At 44.7% G+C, this 19,237-nt stretch overlaps 1 protein-coding gene across 11 annotated transcripts in view; it reads right to left on the bottom strand.

The window, feature by feature from the left end:
* Positions 1-617: 617 nt before the first annotated feature.
* Positions 618-19,237, bottom strand: part of chl1b (cell adhesion molecule L1-like b) — a 58,413-nt gene continuing 39,793 nt past the window's right edge. For all 11 annotated transcript variants that reach the window (XM_035524140.1, XM_035524143.1, XM_035524136.1 and 8 more), the window contains 15 exons: positions 17,732-17,843; positions 17,417-17,583; positions 16,845-17,004; positions 16,631-16,755; positions 16,228-16,329; positions 15,631-15,828; positions 15,335-15,405; positions 13,971-14,193; positions 12,863-12,978; positions 11,438-11,642; positions 11,166-11,288; positions 9,410-9,589; positions 5,033-5,164; positions 4,188-4,260; positions 618-2,179 (listed from right to left, as the gene is read on the bottom strand). In XM_035524140.1, the coding sequence (XP_035380033.1) occupies positions 1,978-2,179; positions 4,188-4,260; positions 5,033-5,164; positions 9,410-9,589; positions 11,166-11,288; positions 11,438-11,642; positions 12,863-12,978; positions 13,971-14,193; positions 15,335-15,405; positions 15,631-15,828; positions 16,228-16,329; positions 16,631-16,755; positions 16,845-17,004; positions 17,417-17,583; positions 17,732-17,843 (2,189 nt within the window). In that variant the 3' untranslated portion in view covers positions 618-1,977. The remainder of the gene's footprint in view (positions 2,180-4,187; positions 4,261-5,032; positions 5,165-9,409; positions 9,590-11,165; positions 11,289-11,437; positions 11,643-12,862; positions 12,979-13,970; positions 14,194-15,334; positions 15,406-15,630; positions 15,829-16,227; positions 16,330-16,630; positions 16,756-16,844; positions 17,005-17,416; positions 17,584-17,731; positions 17,844-19,237) is intronic.

The raw sequence follows: 19,237 nt of genomic DNA, 5'->3' as shown, positions 1-19,237 counted from the left end.
ATATGCACATTACCACTTATCTATAAGCACATTCATTATGTCAACACTGGCATTTAAAATTTCTTTTATGGTTTACTTAATAAATCTGGAGGACAATTAAGACACAAGGCCACACAAAACCTTTATTTTATCTGGGTAAGTTTATTTGAAAAACCTACCCAGAAAAGTGCTCACCCTGTCATCTTAGGCTTCCTGGTTCAAGTCCCAATGAAACCTTAACCATCTGTGGTTGGGAGCAAAATTAGTGCTGCTCTCTGAGTGGGAGTGATGGCATGCCTCTGGCCCGTCACTAACGGTGATATTAGCCAATCGTGATCATCTGTGTGCTCAAAGTTTCCTCTGAGTGTGTGCATGGGCTGCATCTTAAAAAGATGTGATGATTGACTTCATGTGTCTAGCATGATACACATGCTCACCACGACCTCTGTGGTTAGTAGTTGTTGTAAGACAGAGAACTAGGTAACTGGTGGGTGGGGTTTGGCATGACTAACTGTGGAAGGAAAATGGGATTAAAAAAAAAAGATGCAACTGGTCCCCTTAGTCATTTTCTTTAAGTTGACTTGAAAGTGAAATCAAGCAGCAAAGCAATAGTCTTGTCTTAGTCACCAAACTCAAAATGAATAAAAGTAATAAAATTTAATGTCAAATTGTTGCTCGAAAGACATTAAATATCCATAAACATGCAAACAAACATGTCTACACAAAAAAGTAACCTGATGCCATTGAAATTGTGCTATGTTGGTTCAACAATCCAAATCATTTCAAAGATACGGTTAGAAGACAAAACATACATGTGTGCATGTTACCTTCTTTAGAATTAGAAAGATGGACAGTAATAAGAATACAGTGGCTTAATATATGACATTTGAGTTATGCTCATAGAACTAATATCTTGAACCAAATTGTCTAAATATACCACTTTGCTTACCTAAACAAAGTGTATTGGTTCAAATCTTGAGGCAGAATTATGCTTTGTCCTAAAGCACAGATTATGAATTGGTGAAAAAGCACCACAACTGCCCTATAGCTGTACCACTGTTTACAGTGGGGTTAGAGAGCACATGTGTACAGTGGTGGTGTGGGTACAGAGCTCACGTGATATAAACAAGACATCGGAGGTCATGTAACATGTAAGTGTTTTTAAATTACTGTATGATACAACACGATTTTGTCAGATCACCAATTAAAAGGGAAGCGCAAGGTAACCTGGTGTTACTGTACTGGTACTGATATACTGGTGTACTATGAAAATGGTTACTGTGTCGTGAACTGCTATCAAAGCTGGATGTTCATCACGCAATAGTATGCAAGGTAATTGCTTGAAAATTCAGCCCTCATTTCCTCCTTTGTCCTCTAGTCAGCAACTTTTAAAAAAGAAATAAATTAATAAACTTCTTGTACACATATTAAACCACATTTAATGAATGCATATCGAGATATAAAATGTCAATAATATTTGCCTTGAATGAACAGAGAAGACAAAAAAATAAAAATGAAAAAAATACAAAAAAAAACAAGACTCAGAATACCTGCTTGACTACAAGTGGAGACATATGTGAAAGAACACAGAGACCTCACTGCATATAACAAATTAAGACAGGAGCCTTTTTTTCTCCTCTTTTCCATCATCAGTATTACAAACACAAGCTGCACTTACAGAAAGAAAGAAAGAAAGAAAGAAGGAAGTGCCGGTAGCTCAGAAGTTGACTCGACCGGTTTGAAACAATACACAAACAAAAAACCCACCTGATAAAAGTATATACAGCTGAAATGATTGATCTGTTACAACGTGTGAAACTAAACTTTATAAAATAAGTATGACAGTGTGATTGACAATAAACACATTAACCCCCCCACCCTTTTGAATGCGTTTCAGGTGGATTATGTCAATTTATTTTTATGTAGGTTTTTTTTTAGTCCTTTTTTGTCCCTCCGTTCTGCCAGATTATGTAAGCAATGTCCAAAACAATCTGTCCATTATGCTGTGCTCTGATTGGTTCCTTTGATTTCCATGGAGGACCTTTCCTTGCGTCCTGCATACTCTCCAATGAAGGACCCGTCTTCGTTGAAATGTGCGTCTTCGTCGCCGTAGTCCACCATGCTGTCCCCGCTGTCGCCTCCTTTCATGTCCCCAGTCAGAGTGTGCTGGCTACCTCTCAGTGGCTTCTCATCATTGTCACTGGATTACAGAAAACAGTACAAGCAAGGAGAATGGACCACATAGCGCTGCCATGGCAACTCTACCTGCTCAAGATTAAAGGACCGATACGCCCCAAAACGCTCACATCGACAGCAATGTCAGGGTCGAGTTCTAATCAAGTCCGAGGAATTGTGACTCGAGGCTGAATCCAAGTCCGCCTTGTGAATAACTGCACCCCAATGATGGGGCGAGGCTAAAGTCATCTTCAGTATGAGTTTACACGTACATTTCCAAAATTAATCTAAATCAGGATCTACTTACTCTAGGTGATCTGGTCCAAACCAGTTGTGTGCTGGCCAATTGTTATTTGGCTTCTGCTACATGGCTTAAAACCATATTCCCTCAAAACGTATATTTTCAGACATTGTTGTGAAACACGTAAAATCTGACACATGGCTGCATTTTTGCATTTATACTGCATCTAAACTCATACTGTGACTTTACAGAAGCACTATTCGCCACAGAGCACTTACAATGCAGTAGCACATTATATATTTATCTTGGAACCGCATATTGCCTGACATGTATCCAATGAGCAACTCCAAATCCGAGTGTCAAATTCGTGTCTGGGTCTAAGTACTGGACTCAAGTGATGGTGAATGAAAGCTAATAGTGGTCACTTAGCATAACAAAATTACATGCTATGGGGCCCTCACTACCTTCCAATAACTGCTGACCACACTGGCATTTTGGGGTGAACATTTCCTTTAAAGTCTACGGTCATGGGCAATTCTTGAGGAATTAACATTTTACTCAGAATGCTCTGGCAGACTTTTCAAGGACTAGCTACATTTAATGCATAGGTAACATTTGCATGAAATTGCTTCACCCTCTGGCTGGATGTTCAGTTTGACTCATTCACGTCCATTCATTTCAAAATTACCCAAGGGGGTGCATGCGAAACTGAGTGGATGATTTTGAAATGAGTTAAAAAAAAAAAAAAAAAAAAAAAAGGGAAGACCAGTTTCCCTTTTTAAACTGCAAATGAATGATTCTAATTCCTCATTCCTTTCGCTGCCTATGAGAAGCTGCAGGTGTGGGAGAGCTTACAGCAACACCTGCTTTCGCCTTTACAGGAGGCCCACTTTAGTTTGATTTGTGTGGGGAGAAACATTACGATTAAGATTTGTGGAAGTACTCTGCACAGTGTATTCTCAGTATGCTGCCCTGCTGTTCGTGATGCATGTGTATTCTCAGCCCGTCCACCCCAACCAACACCCCCCCCACAAGTGTAGATACATGTTCTGTGGATTGTGCTCTCGGGTTTCGCGCGCAGACCTGAAGAAAGCGAGTGGGTTCATAACCGCCGCTTGGTTTATCCACCATCCTCATTTATCTCAGCCAGGTCTTAGATAATCTACTGTTTCAAGTGATTGCCTTCCCATGTTTGTGTCTACATAGAGAGAGCCTTTGGAACACAGTTATGAATTGGATCACTGAAAGATTAATGAAACGAACACAGATATCGCTGCCCTAGAGATAAGTGCCTTTCAATTAAACCAGATTGTGCCCTAGCCCAAATCCCCCATCCCCCCATCCCCAGTCATCACCCCGCTGAGTGTTGGGCAGGCTCCTCTTTATTCCTTTCCCCCAAAAACAAAAGTGTTTCAATTTAATGGTGATACAATTACTCCTCTAATTCCTTCCACAGCACGCTAGGTACCCACAAAGCATTGCGAAATAGCAGCACTGCATCAGAGCCAATGACGCCTGAGCACCGGGGCAGGGGCTTGCCGCCGTTGTTCAGCACGTACGTGTGGTCGTTACTCAGCTCGTAACGCCTCCAGAGCTCAGGCTGGCAGGCCGCTCCGTGTTTTGCTCGTGTATATAAGGATCTCTTTTGAGCCATGACAAGAAAAGCACAGTACAGAAAAGAAGAAGATAGTTATGATACAATACAGTGGCACAGAGTGCAATATTTAATACTTTGCCAGGATATGACAATGTTTTGGCTCTTCTCAGAGCTATGGACTTAGATTTAGTCTACCTGTATTCACAGAAGGTGTCATCGTTCATGCCTTGTGACTCCACGTCTGGATGGAGGTCTTCCTTCTCTTTCACTGAAAGGGGAGAAAATTGGTTCCTTTAATATCACTAACACAGTTACACTTAAAGTAAATGAGCCAATAAATTAAAAAAACTGATATATGCAGATAGATTGCAACTATATAGTCATTAATACTGCAGTGTGCTCTATAATGGCAACAGCAAGATATGACTAATAATTACAACAAATTAGGATGCATGCACTTTGGATGTTCCTCTGTTTATTACGTAGCATTCCAATCTCTGTTAGCGGCCGATTAGTCAGAGACCAGCTCCTCTTACAGGGTGCGGTTACAGAGGCGTTTTGGGATTAACACAGGAAAAGATCTTGCAGTGCTAATGCAGAGCTCTCACAGCCATTCCATCATTTAGTTCTCAGGTATGCCACTGTTGTTCACGCCTGCTCTGTGCAAGTGTTTTTTGCACTCTGTTCCCATTGTGAGTCTGACTCCATTTGCATTCTCTAAATAGAACATGTTAGACACATTTAATACAAACGGTCGCTCTCCGCTCTGATGCTGAACTTATAAATATAGGAGCGAAAGCAGTCATCCAGTGATGTTTTTTTTTTCCATGTATTTTATCTATATGCTTGCTGTTTTCCTTTTTAATTTTTTTTTTTGTTTTTTTCTTTGTTTATTCTGTCTTCTTTCTTTTTCTCCACAAATTGTCATCCCAGCAGTCTGCCATACCCAGTGGGCTAAATGGCTGCTGAGCAAACACAAACGGGTGGAAGGAGTTCGCTGGGGTGGCAGGGCCATGGTACGGGGGGGGGCAAACCCTTACCAGAATATTTCCCCCCTTTGTTCCTGTTCACAAAGCAGGCGACGAGCATGACGAGGGTGAGGAGGGCCACAGCGCACATCAGCCCGATGAACCAGCCCTGGTTGGAGACACTGCCGTGGATGCTGGCCAGACCTGTGTGATACACAATGCCTGATCACAAAGTGCCCCCTGACCTTTCTCACCAGGGGCGCCAGATTGATGGCTTACGTTGACAAGGGGCTGTCGGACAGCGAACGGGTGACTGGAGAATCAGTGGCGGGAATGTAAATGCACCCAAATGAATATTAAACAGCCAAGCCGCTTGTCTAATTAATCAGCGGAAGGTGCTGTTTAAGCATAATTCCTTTTCATCAAGTCGGTGACAGAACACATGGTAGGGGATGGACAGCTCACACGTGATAAGTTTGTTTAAGGACCGTAGCTTATGGATTGGACAATATGAACAGCTATGAAAAGCAGCACTGGCCTTCCCGGTCATAAGTGGAGACCTCTCTCCCCTTAATTTTGGCTCTCGTCCAGGTAGCTTCATAAATTCTAGAATTATCAAGCCAGTCTTTAGTCATAAGCCATATGGTGTACTCTGTTCCAGGATCTGACTTCTCAATGACCAGTCTTAGAAGATGAAAGTCTTAGAAGAGTTAACCCGCTTCGACTATCTGGCATTTACCTTTACCTACAGCAAGTGCCTAACCAGAGAGGTGTTAACAGTCCAGTACTGCTGCCACAGAACCATAGTGATACATACAAAAGTCTCATACAAAAGTCAAGTCAAGTTAAATCCAAACTCAAGACGAGGGTAAAAGGCGAAGGATATACTCAAACCATTTATTTTGTGAATGTATCCATCATATTGCTTTTTAACCCTTTAAACCCTAGGACTGCCACCTCGGCGTATCTACAAATTTGTAACTCTAAAGTAATTAAAGAGTAAAGATGTCTAGTGAATGGCCAACAATAGACTAGGTCTTATGGGATTAGGGCTTTTCTGCATCTGCCAGTCACACTGGCACAAGCTACCTTAAGCTACTTTGACTTTGTGGTTACTTTACCTTAAGTAACTTTGCAAGCTACAAAGTCAGAGATGATAAAGAGCGGTAAGATGTGCTTAGAGTTGTTCATATACGCAACATACAACTCTGAATCCATTTGCTCCTTCCCCAAAAGTCCGGCGGACATTTGCAAAATTGTCACTGAGGCACTAAAATTCGACAGAGCTTGCACTGACAGATTAAAAATAAGAAGGAAAAGAAAGAGCAGAAAAACAGAGGAAGGATCTGTTCAAGCAACGACTCCGTTAGTTAGGAGAGGTGAGCTGCTGGAGGGCTCTGTTTTCATTTGCCTCATCTCCATTAGCATATGGCCTTATCAAAAATCTGACCTGAATAAAATATCGGCTATTAGCATAACTGGAGCATCGCTTTCCAATTCAAAAAATTTCACGCCATGGAACATTGTCAAGTACATTAAGACGCTAAACTAGCCCCCGGAACAGAAATAAACGACTGCTTTTGAAATGAAATCGCTAAGAGAAAAATATGACACCAACGATGAAGCAAATTTGGAGGCCCCAGACAAGCAGTGCCTCTGCTGTGCTGGCAACCTGCTGGACGTTTTAGTCTCCTGTTGCTAAATGACTAATTGAAGTCTGTTTGGTTGTTTGGAGCAAAGGAGATTTCAACAGATAGCTGGCTTGTGCTAGGTTCAGGAAGTAAATAAAGAAGCAAGCAAATATAAAACAAAAGAAATAGAAATATACGATAGCAAAGCAATGAACGGTTAGGGTTTGCACTGTGTAATGTGGACGTTAGTCTAAAAGAGAACACTAAGCTAATTGTTTTTACCACTTTCAGGTTTTCCAATTAGGCAAAGTGTCTTGAGCTGTCAGCTTTGCTTAATGTACATCTCAATCATGGCGCCTCTCTCCTCGAGGCCAGGCGTGCTAATCACGCCCATACCACATCTTTCTTAGGTTAGCGTTTCTCCAGCACATCTGTGACTGAGGCCACTGGTGCTTTCCCTGCCCACTGTGAGGTTTGAAAATGTCACCCTCTAATTGCAGACGTGCTCCTTTTCTCCCTGGCGCGGCAGCAGGTGCGTAACATTGGCAGCTCGCTATGACGCATTCCTGCCACAAGGAAAGAAAAAACAAACGGGGTCGGGGTATGGACGTGGGGAGGTTCTATAAATATCGAGCACTGTTGGCTGGGTCTGTCGCCCACCTGCACTGGGATTAAATGCTACAGGAAGCATCTGCCAGCACAGCAGGGGAGACAAGGCCCCGTCGTGTGCCGCTGTGTCCTGTAGGGCCCGAAAACCTAACAGCCAGGGGAGCGCTCTCGCAGTGTGCCACCCAAAAACGCTCTGATCCACAGCTTTCAACAGCTCCTACTTATCCAAACAGTGGCAGGCATGTCAGTCTCCCTCAGTCTCCCTCAGCCTCTCTCTCCCCTTCAGCCTCTTTCCCTCTCTCCCTCTTTCTCACCCTCAGTCTCTCTCTCTATTTCACCCTCTTCCTCATCCCCTCCCTCTCCCTCTCTGTCTCTCACGTTCCTACCTCCGGATAAGAAGATGTCTGCGCTGCTGCCTGAGCTGGTTCTAGCTGTTTGTTTTGTGAAAGGTTTTCCACCCGCTTGACAAAGCTTATCCATCTGGGGCATCGCGCGTGATCGGTGGACACGTAACGTGATGCTGTTCCTCAACCTGGAGAGTTTGGTCTCCCCCCGAAGGAGTAAGCAGAAGGAGGATCTGCTCGTCAACGCTTATGTATCCATTATGTTCAACACTCGCTGTGCAGTATCATGACACCAATTTTGGATGGACTCATGTTTGTACATATAGAAGAAAGTGTGGTGTTAGCCACAAAGGAGATGGTAGATGTTCTTGGGGGAGAATGGGTTCTGGGATGTCCTGAAAAGAAAGATAAGATCTTGAGTTTCTCTACTAAATCTTTATAGCAAAGGTTGTTTATTACTAGATGCAACATATTCTGCTATATTCTACTGAAGTACTGCTGTTAGTAGCACTGAGTACAGCTACTGGACATGAGGGAAATTTGAGGCTGGATTCTTTTATTAAAGGAACATCTTTAGTCCTGTCAAGAACAGTTTTACGTGAACACCACAGAAGTAGTTGCTAAACACAGTAGCAGATGTTAATTTGTTAATTTAATGGCTTCTCTCTTCTATGACAGTTACAGCCATTTCTGAGGAGAAGCAATATGACAGCATGTATGACTATCCAGCTGGGTTTGAACTGAACTACTACCATGACAAGCAAGTGAAACAAAGCTCAAGCTACTTTACTGTCTCCTCGCCATAATGTTACGTGATTATGGAAAAACAAAAATCCAACAAACAAACAAAAAAGGTTCCTTGTGTTACCGGCCTAATGTTTATGCTCCAAACTCTGTTTTTGCTAGATCTACAGCTACCAGAAGTAGAAAGCTTCATACTGATGCTGAAAACAGGGACATCTCTTGAAGCTGGTGAAAAAAACAACAAAAGTGTTTAAAAGAGACATGCAAAAGATGGCAGACACTGAAAGCAGACAGGAGCACCTACTCTCCCGCAAAAGCACTGTGTATTCCAGGAGCTCTGGAAAGGAGAGGCACCCATACAGCGTGCATGGAGAGATCCTGATCTCCTGGAAAATCAGGATGTTCAAATGGATGGCTGCATTACTGTGGGACTTCGAGTTTAATCTTCAGGCTGGAAGATGTATATTCCCATTTCCCTATCATTTTGGCCACATGGCACGACACAGTGCTTTTAATGGTCTGTTTCTGATAAAGGGGATGAAAGATATCAAACTCCATATCTAAGAAGCCATTTTCCTGCTTGTTTTGTACTACTGTGCAGCATATGAATATTGCCATTGCAGGACTGTGGCTTTGATGAGATCTATGTTGAAGCTGTGTGAATCTGCAGTCAAGTAAGAATAATAAATTGCACTTTATCAATCATCTTTTTTTTTTAGATATTAAGTATGCGAAACACTACATACCATACTGCACCTACTGGCTCATAAGACTGAATATCACCTCACTATCATCTTCAAAATGATGAGTATCCACCTTTTCCTATCCCAAAAGTAACTTTTTTCCTTTTCTAAAGTTTTCACCCTCCTCCCAAATCAATAGGCACTTGCTCTTTCCTCGACAATGACAAATGAGCCGCACCCGTGTCACTATGACATTGTTTAGCCATAAAGAACTGCTTAGACTGGCGTATACAAAACTTGTTGTGATGGGAGTTTGAAGCACTCTCCCGTCGCATTCCCCCATAATTCATACATAAAACACAAAGCCTGGCCCCCCAGATGCAAAGCCAAATGCCTGTGGGGGTAAGTCTGGAGGAGGTGGCCGTAGTATCCACTCACGTGCTTCTGGCCCAGTGGTGCTCTCCTCACTGGCCGCTGGCCCACAGCCCGCTCGAGTGCAGCAGCGCAGGTAGAACCTGTAGCGGCTCATGGGCTCCAGGTCCAGCAGTAGCCACTTGCTGGCGTCGGCGCTGGTGATGTTCACGGAGAGCAAGGGCCCCACCTCCTCAGTGCTGTTGACTGAAACAGGAACATAGGATTGAGTGGGACGCAACCTGCTTCGCCCCTGCACTGCCCAGGTTAGTGGCTTCTTGGCTCTTTCATGATTCGGCTTTTGGCGGACTTAATGATTACTTGAGTAGGATATGTCTGAATATGGGAAACCACTAACCTTTGAAGTTAGTCTTACAGGAATGTGAGTGAAACTTTCATGAACTAATACTATAAATAAATCTATTTGTTTATGTACACCAGTGTACTAAATGATAAAAGACATAACACTTGTACAAAACAATGTGAACATAGCACCACTCAGTAATAACAGCATACATAAAACATGGCAAAAGTAGCCGTGTTTGGACACCCGGCTATATGTGCCAAGCTGAACGTATTGTGAAAGTATCAGGCAAGTCCAGCCCAGCCTGAAATCAGCTCATTCGCTGACACACTCATAGGGTTCGTGTCTGCCCAAGGTGTTAAAACATTATCTCTGAATATTCTCACCACTGTCTGTGCTGAGCATGAAATATTGACTGCGTAAAAGCTCGGCACAGCCAGGCTTGGCTGCGAGACATCTGTGCGCCGGCGTTTTTAAATTCTGGGCACCGTTGTGTGCCATGGGCGGACAGCTGGGTGCATTATCACCAGCATTTTACACACCGCTTCCTTCGAGGGGACTTCAAAAAGCCGACTTCAAAGGGCAACCGGGGGACTCTTTTGCACTCCCATGATAAAAATGGCCCTCCTTTTAATATGTGGCATGGCACTCAGCCACAGCGATCAGCTGCATCATCAAACACAATTAGCTAACAAACCCTCCCAGGCCATGCGTATTATAACCGTCTTCATCTTTATTCCAGCTTGAAGGCCAGAAGGGCAATGAGTAATACGCGTGTTTGCCAAATCGCTGGTCTGTGGTCAGAGAGGGATCGAGAAATATTTCTGGCCTGAAAACACTGCCATGGCAAATGCTGAACAAAAGCTACAGGACATTTGTGAGCAGGCAATCTCCTGGAGACCAAGTAAAGTGGTCGGCAACAAAACACTTTACAACATTGGTGTTTCTTGGGTTGAATGTGCTTTTAGAAGCTGTGACCTGCCAGTGTCAGTCCGCGTGCCTTTGTACTGACGCTAACTTACAGATCTCGTGGGCTTCCCAAAAATCATTTCCTTTGATGGTAAAGTGGGACCTTCGTATCAGTTTGGAGGTCGAACCACAAATTCATTATTCTGTTCACCTGATCACTACAGCTGGCATCAAGTCCTGTTTCTGATTTTCTTGCTTTACAGTCGTCATGCACTACAACTGTTCCTGTGCATCCTTGAGTGTGCTATCACATGACTATCAATGTTAGATACATATGCGCCTATGCACACCCCCAAAAAAATCTAACAAGTTCTAAAAAACTACACCACATCTGGAGCTGGTTAGGCTTGGGGCAGGCAGATGTCTCTCTACACAGAGCAGACGCTGACTCAACCTTTGTGGGTAGGTGGCACAACAGTACCCCCTAGTGGTGACATGCAGGAATGACTATGCTGAGGAGATGCAGGAGGGCAGCTGCACAGTTGGAGAGGTGGCAGGGGTATGACATACTTAGCTGGTACTGCAGGACATAGCCGGTCAGGACACCACTGGCCTCCAATGGAGGAGACCAGGTAAGCGTGACTGCATGCTTCTGAATATCAGTAGCCCTGAAACCTGCAGCTTGGTCTGGAACTAGAGGGGAAAAGTGAAAGTTTTGTTTCAGTAAGCAATTTGATATAAATTTTTCCAAAATTTTTGAAAAAAAAAAAAATGTTCATCAAAATTTAGCTAATTTCTTGACATTTTAAATATCGAATAACTGCCATTTCTTTGGCTCCTACCTCCCTCTGGAGTTTTGAAACTGACAGGGTGGCTGCCTGGTCCATTGCCCCGACCGTTGAAGGCCGTGACACTAAGGCTGTATTCAGAGAAGGGCCGCAGTCCTGGAATGTGAGCATGGATCCTGTCTCCGGGAAACGTCAGTGTGTGTTTATCTCCGTGCGTCTTCCTTGTGTCTAGAAGACTGCGCACACGCCACCAGTTCACCTGGCGACACACGGTGGAGCGGGACAGGGCTCAGCATGGTGTGCGGCAATGTAGCGAGCAGGAAACATGTATGTAAAACAAACACTGGGCCTGTAATTTTGTGCCATATTTCTGCGCATATGAGGAAAAAGGTTTTTGTGCACACTCATAAAGGCAACGGCATGTAGAAATCTATTATAATGCGAGGAATGATTATTTTTGAGAAAGCCACACTGAACGCTGTGCCCAGTAAGAGTTTATTTGCATGGTTGCTACTACCCTCACATAGACAGATCTGTAACCTTTCTGTGCCCACTCTTCCTCTCTCCACATCTCTAATCTGAACGCTCACTCCACGTACAGCATTATAATGTGCCACAATTTCAGCCAATCAGAAATGTCAGAGGTCTTTTCTGATTAGATGGATTGCTTACCAATCAGAATGCTGATTTCACGACAATGGCAAAGACGGAAGGCAATCTGATTAAATGTCTTCCATTCACTCTCAACAAGCCAATACATCACACTCCTGTTTTATATCTGTTTGTTAGAATTGTTATGGTTTTTATTTGTATTTATGGTTTTTATGAGTCAGGTAATATAAAGTGGTTAGCCAGCATGCTAGTAAGTAATTTGTACTAACTCAACACCTACATAAATTTTCTCAGATTTCCCACTAGTCTTTCTGCCGTCATCATAAAATCAACTTTCTGATTAGATAGCTTGTTAACCAATCAGAAAATACCGCTGTCATTTCTGATTGGCTGAAATTGTGGCATATTATAACACTGTAATTATGGAGTGTGCAGATTAGAGATGAGAGAGGAAGAGTGAGACATCAGTGGCACAGGAGAGCAAGAGTGAGCACAGAAAGGTTAGAGTTCTGTGTATATGAGGGTAGTAGCAATCAAACAAACTTTTATTGACTACAACATTTGTTATTTTCTCAAAAATCACTTCCCATGTGATAATAGATTTCTATATAACATTTCCTTTATGCATGTCCAAAAATGTTTGTGTCTGCATAAAATATCCACTTGCTGAACTGTGGCACAAAAATAATGCTGTAGGCATGGTGTAAGGACCATCCTGTCCTGTGGCTGAAACCGCGGAGCTGGTGGGGGTGTGGAGTGGCACGAGGCCATGCCAGTGTGGGAGAGGTCATAGCCTGAGGTCCGCCCGGGGGCAGCGGCCTTCGAAACGAGGACTAGAAAAGCTGAAGGATGTGTGTAAGGGATTACCCTGTATCCTCCCAGATGGCCCTGCAGCTTGTCCTTGTGAACATGGCTCCAGCTGACCTTCACCAGGGTGCTATTCATCACCTCCACCGCCACGTCATCTGGTGCGGCTGATGGAACTGCAGGCACACACACACACACACACACACACACACACACACACACACACAGACATACACATGCAGACACACACCAAATCAAAATAAAAGCCCCATATAAGCTTCCTGAAGCTACAGTATGTCAGGATAATGACTGAGAAAGCCCCTGCTCCAGGTGTGCTCCTGACACAGGCACAGAAGTGCAGCGTCATTTCAAAAGTAAATTTGGTATATGTGTTGCCACCAGTAACAGCGTGGTGTCTTTTTTTAAATAAACACATTCCCTTCTCTAAACACTGAAAGTGTGTTTCTCTGAAACATTGTTTACTATTCTACGTCTAAGGAGTGCATTTCACTTGCTTAACAAGGGCTAGTATTACGTAAATAAAGGAAGCTTTCAGATTCATTGCATTGACCAAAAAAGCTACAAACTAAGCAAACAGAGAGAGAGAGAGAGAGAGAGAGAGAGAGAGAGAGAGAGAGAGAGAGAGAGAGCGAGCTGACAGAGAGAGAGAGAGAGAGTGATCGAGAGCGAGTGAGAGAGGGATAAAAGCAGAGGGAAGACATAGGCTAATCCTTCTACACAGAGAACAAGCGGCCTAAGATACCATCGGGAGAGCAGCTCCACAAGAAAACTGAAGCTAAGATGAATAATTAGAGCGGAAAATGTAAATAGCTCACAGCCTGCATTTCATTTGTCAGTCTGCGGAAGGGGACCAGGCCTCAATGTGAGGATATCGTCCCCCGCGTACTGTTTTATAACCTCAATAAAGGGAAACGGATCGCCGTAGCAGGCCAAGCGCACGGATAATTGTGCAGAGCACAGACAGCATTTTATCATAAGGTCACCGCCCACTAGGCTTGTTGATTCTCCGCCCACATGTGTAGCATACGTGGCCCACGTGTGTAGCACATGTGGAGAGGGGGAGTGCTTACAGAGGTGTATGGGAAATGCCTCTCGCACCAGCGGCACGCATGCTTTCGAGAAGAAGGGCGGAGCATTGCTGACTTACAGTCTTCCCCCGAGTAGCCGACCACGGTCCTGGGCTCCGGGGCCCAGCCGATGTGGTTCCTGGCCTGGATCCTGACCTCGTAAGGGACGAACGTGGGCGTGTTCTTCACCACGAACGAGTGCCTCTTCACCATGTGTTCGTGCCAGTCCTCGTCGGTGCCTTGCAGTCGGTAACTCACTCTGTACTCCAGACCGGGCCCGTTGTGCTCGATGGGGGGCAATGGCTGAAAAGGCAAAGGGGTTTTTAGTGTCTCTATTACACAAGTAAACAGATTTTCTTTGGGTTTTAGAAAACAAAAAACCCACAAGCGCACTAGGAATTAGAGTAAGCAATGATGCTTGTGCATGCTAATTGCTTATCCTGTCTGCTCCCCTGTACAGCTAACCTAGCGGATTGTCTTACATGAACTGCGCCAGTCGATAGGTTAGAAACCCATGAAGTCATGTGTTCATGTAAGGGAGTGTACAGAGGAATCTCAGGATGTGCATGACAGGGAGAGAGAATGCTCAAAGCTCAGGGAGAAAGAATGCTCGACTACTCGAAGCTCCCAGCTAATGTCATAAAAGTCACTCGGAGCATGCGTTCCCCCGCCAAGTGCACTTTGGCATTCCTAGTGACTGACACTCCACCCCCACAGTGCAGAAGAGCAGCGTTTAGTTGAGCCAGCATGGCTGTGACCATAATGATGTGTTCAAATACTGAAGCATGTTCACTTTGGCTGGCTAATAACCCCCAGTCTCCAATTAAGCTTTAGAATAATTCCAGATCTAAAATCACTTAACCACTGGCTTCTAGTCATACTGTTCAGAGGTATAACAGCTAACAAGAACTTGACAAAAACGCAGAGCAAAGCCATGACTCCTCTAACAATGTGCCACCAGAAGAAGATTGAATGAGATACAATTATCTATAAAAGGATGCTATTAATATTAAGAGACATCATAATTCTAAGACGCACAAATCAATCGCCATAGCCGGGAAACTGAGTAATAACCTGGAGAATGGGAGAGATTCATCTTTTCAAACAAAAATCGTAATTCATTACTTGTGTCCTGCCAGCTCCGTGTACTTTTTAATCAGAGGCTAGAATAGGACCCTTGCTCATTTGGGTTCACAAGAGGGCCTTTGTAAAGCTTCAAAATGTGCGATGGCAGAAATAACAGTTTCTCCGTGTAAACCTTTTTTCTGGGGGGAAACTCATCGATAATTTGAGCTAAAAAAACGATAACATTCGTTCTTTCCCTCGACGAGGGTAATGGAATTCTATATTTGAAAGGGGATTCGTTATCAGTGCAGTCCCCTCCAGTACTTTGAAAGTTAGATACTCTCAAAAGACTGTCAGAACAGAACACTCGAGCACCTACCTCCCAGTTAATATCCATTTCATGTGGCAAATGACCTTCGATCTTGATATTTTCAGGGTTTTTGTCAGGCGCTTTTGAAAGAACAGAAATATGGATTTTGTTGGCAGTGAAATTGTTGATGGTGGGGGGTGGGGGGGTGGGCAAGGGAGACAAAATGGGCTGTGAAATACACACATTAGAGAGCAAAGGTTCAACGAGTGGGGGAAATCAATTATATTGCGGGTTTGAACGTTTGAAAGTTCAGTGAGCAATGTGTTAGGCCGCTCTGCTCTGAAAGCAGCCGAGACATGTTGCACCTGCGGGTGGGGTCCTGTGTCTCTCGCTGGCTTTGCTCGCATGCCCCTTCCCCACCTCGTTGACGGCTGAGACACGGAAGCTGTAGTCCACATGGCCGTGGAGCTTCAGCACGGCTGAGTGGTGGTTGCCCGGTACTCGCAGCAGCTCCTTCCACCTGCCTGGCTCCCATTGGCTCTCCTCGTACTCGATGATGAACTCTGATTGGAAAATGTCAGAATGGTGGTCAATCTAAACCTTGCCTAGATGAGTCAAAAAAAAGCAATGACATTCTAAACCACCTGAGGCAAAATATGATAACATCACCGAGAATTCCAGTGGGTACAAACTGATAAAATGACATTATTTTGAGTGGTTTAAAGCTTTCATCTACACAAAACATTTGTAAACCACTTAAAAAATATGGCCAATACAAATTCTTTAGTGAGTGAAATCTGTCCAGTTCTGTGTGGCTAATAAAAACATTCTGATCATACTTTGAAATCCCAAAGCTGTAGTTCACAAATCTGTTTGTGCTGAATAAACAGCATCCATGTTTGTGTTTGTGTGTGTGTGTGTATGTGGCAGGGGGTACGTGATACACTGCGGGTCCCTGTTACCAGTGGTGGTGCTGTTATGGTCATCTCCAGGGATCCATTTCAACTTCACAGTCCTCTCTTTGCGTTCGGCCAGCATCACGTCCTCGGGGGCCTCTGGCACGTCTGAGGCAACAAGCACAAGAGCGTTGCTTTGACCGAGCACATAAACACACCCGAATAGGCCGCCAGATCTTGGCTAACAATGGAGGCTCTGATGTAACAGCAGCTCTCTAGAGTGAGGTGGGGCGTGCCATAAATCACATACTCCAGCACTGCGAAAGCGCATTCACTAGGAAACGTCATTTACAAAAGAAAAAAAAGGCTTAGCAAGGTGGATTCTTTATATGTTGAGTCATGTTTAGAGAGAGTCTTGTCTGTGGAGTCTAAAACTTTATCGTGGATCGTCTCCGCCGCACTTCCTCACCCAGTACTGTAAGCCAAGCCACAGCAGTGTCCTGGTCCACGGGACTCCTGGCCACACATGTGAACACGCCCTGGTGCCTGAAGCTCACGTTGATGACCTGAAGCATCTCGTTGTCCACAAAGTACCTACAGACAATCAGGACGAGCAAGACGTTGAGCGGGATCTGATCCAGTAAATGCTCGGCCGATCAAGTGTCGGCACTTGGCTGTCTTACCCCGCGGTCTCGCTCTCGTTGAGGGCAATGCCATCCTTCTCCCAGATGAGCTCGTAATCCTGAATGAAGGACGGGTCCACCTCGGCCCGGCAGGAGAACTGGGCCGTGGTCCCGACCAGAACGCGCAGGTCTTGAGGAAGGTCCACTATTCTTGTGGGAGCTGAGAGACACAGACATCTCCAAGTCCTAGCACATCACGTATGAGATCCCTTTGCCTTGGTATTGCCGTTTACTAATCAGTTAATCTAAATTCATTGCACATGCCTGAAATCAATAAATACAAACTAACACACTTAATTGTACAATAAATTTGCTTCAGGTCACTCAGTAGATGCAGTTAACAAACTGAAAGGAAATGCTTGAAATGGACTGTAGCTTGCTTTCTCCATAACGCATCCCTTAACCCTGGCCCTCTTCAAATAATGTATGACAGCTAGTAGCAACTCATTAAAATAATGTAAATGAGTTCGTGCTGGCAGGTACTCAGTAGCTTTAATTCATTTCTAGGCACGTGGTCCTTGCTCCAGAGTGAGGAGCCAAACGAGATGGAGTCGGAGCTGTCTCTCCCTTACCTTTGACCTCCAGTGTAGCTGTAATGGCGGACTTGCCCTCTGTGTTTTGTGCGAAGCAGGAGTACTCGCCCTCATCCTCGCTCACTGCGCCATGGATCTCCAGCGTGCCATTGGTGTGCATGGAGAAGTGTGGCCCCTCCACGGTGCCCACGCTGTCCACCCTGCTCCTGAAAAGGAGGATCGCAACCCAGGTGAAGCCACATGCACTCAGCCCCATCCAATACGTGTGGAACATGGGTGGATTAACAAACAGGGCCCATCCCCGTACTAACACATGCATTACCATACCCACGTAAGCCCATAACATCTGCTCACCAGGTAACGGTCGAGGGCGGGGAGCTGAAGACGTTGCAGTGCATGCCCACCCAGCTCCGCTCCACAGCCATGTAACGAAGGCCGTCCTCGGTCAGGATGAGCGGTGGCAGGTCTGAGGGCAAGAAGAACGGCACCGTTAAAAGTGCCCTTCCCCTCTCCTCCTAGTCTCCGGAGAGCTCGCTGTTTTATCTGGTCGGATGAAAGCCACACATGTCTGACTCGCTGTGTGTGAATTGGAAAGGGAAGGATGAACTTGTTTGCATATAAAAGAGCCTCACTACCACAAGAGGGAGCAGGGGACAGCATGGGGCCTCCCTGAAACAGAACAGCCCTACGTGTGTGTGTGTGTGTGTGTGTGTGTGTGTGTGTGTGTGTGTGTGTGTGTGTGTTTCTGGCCATGACGGCACAGTCTCCCTCTTATTGCCCGAAATTCAACCTCGTTGGCCATATCAGTACTCTCCGTACATCCGTGTCCTCACCAACAAAGAAGCAGGTATTTGTTCTTTGTGATGTTTTACGGTATTTTCTGTTTATACTCAGTGGAGTGAAGGGAATCCCTTGAATGCACTTCTGTAAGGAGCTCTTTAGACCTTTGTTCAAACTTTGCTCACTTCCACACAACACACACACATGCACACGCAAGCACACGCACCACACATGTGAAAAACTTTGATAAAGGAGAACCAAGATACACATGAAAATCTTGCATATACAGTCTTGTCTACATATATATATATTCCCCTAGGTATTGAGGTTGTCCTGCAGGAATCTTAGCCCATGTGGACAGAACAGTTCTCACAGTTGCCATAAATTCAATGGAAGTACTAAAATGCTCTGAACAGGCTGTTCTATGTTGTCCCAGAGATGTTCTACAGCATAAAGATCTGGGGACTGAGAAGACCAGGGAAGCAAGGAAAACTCACATGTTCCTGGAACCAATCCATGACTATATGACCCTAGCGGCATGGTGCACTGTCCTGCTGTCCTCCATAGGAGGGATGAACTTGGTTGGCCACAATGCTTAGTAAGCCCTACTGTCCAAATGTCCATCCACAAGTAACAGAAATCCCAGGGTATGCCAAGAAAACATTCCACACACCAGTACTCCACCTCCACCAGCCTGCACTGTGAACACCTCACAGGAAGTGCTCACTGATTCATGCTGCTTGGATCAAATTCTGACCCCCCCCCCGCCCCCCGCCCCCCATCAGCATGGGGCAACAGACATCTGGATTCATCTGATTAGGTGATGTTTTTGCACTGTTCAGTGATCCAATTTTTCCCCACTTTTCTCCACTGGAGTCTTGGAGCGATGTTAGCTGGAACACCAACGTTGCATTTGGCTGCAGTTTGCTCGCCTGCTCATCAGAACGATGTTTGACATCCTCCTCTAACCCTTTCATTGCTGAGTTTTTATGTGTTTATGTCGAAATACTGTCCCGGGCTAGTCTAACACTCATGACACTGATCATATTGCTTGATTTTCCGATTCCCATCAAAAACGAT

This window comes from Electrophorus electricus, chromosome 3 (genome assembly GCF_013358815.1).
Source record: "Electrophorus electricus isolate fEleEle1 chromosome 3, fEleEle1.pri, whole genome shotgun sequence".
Classification (NCBI taxonomy): domain Eukaryota; kingdom Metazoa; phylum Chordata; class Actinopteri; order Gymnotiformes; family Gymnotidae; genus Electrophorus; species Electrophorus electricus.
Note: the sequence above shows the minus strand (reverse complement) of the source record. Positions and strands in the feature narration are given on the sequence as shown.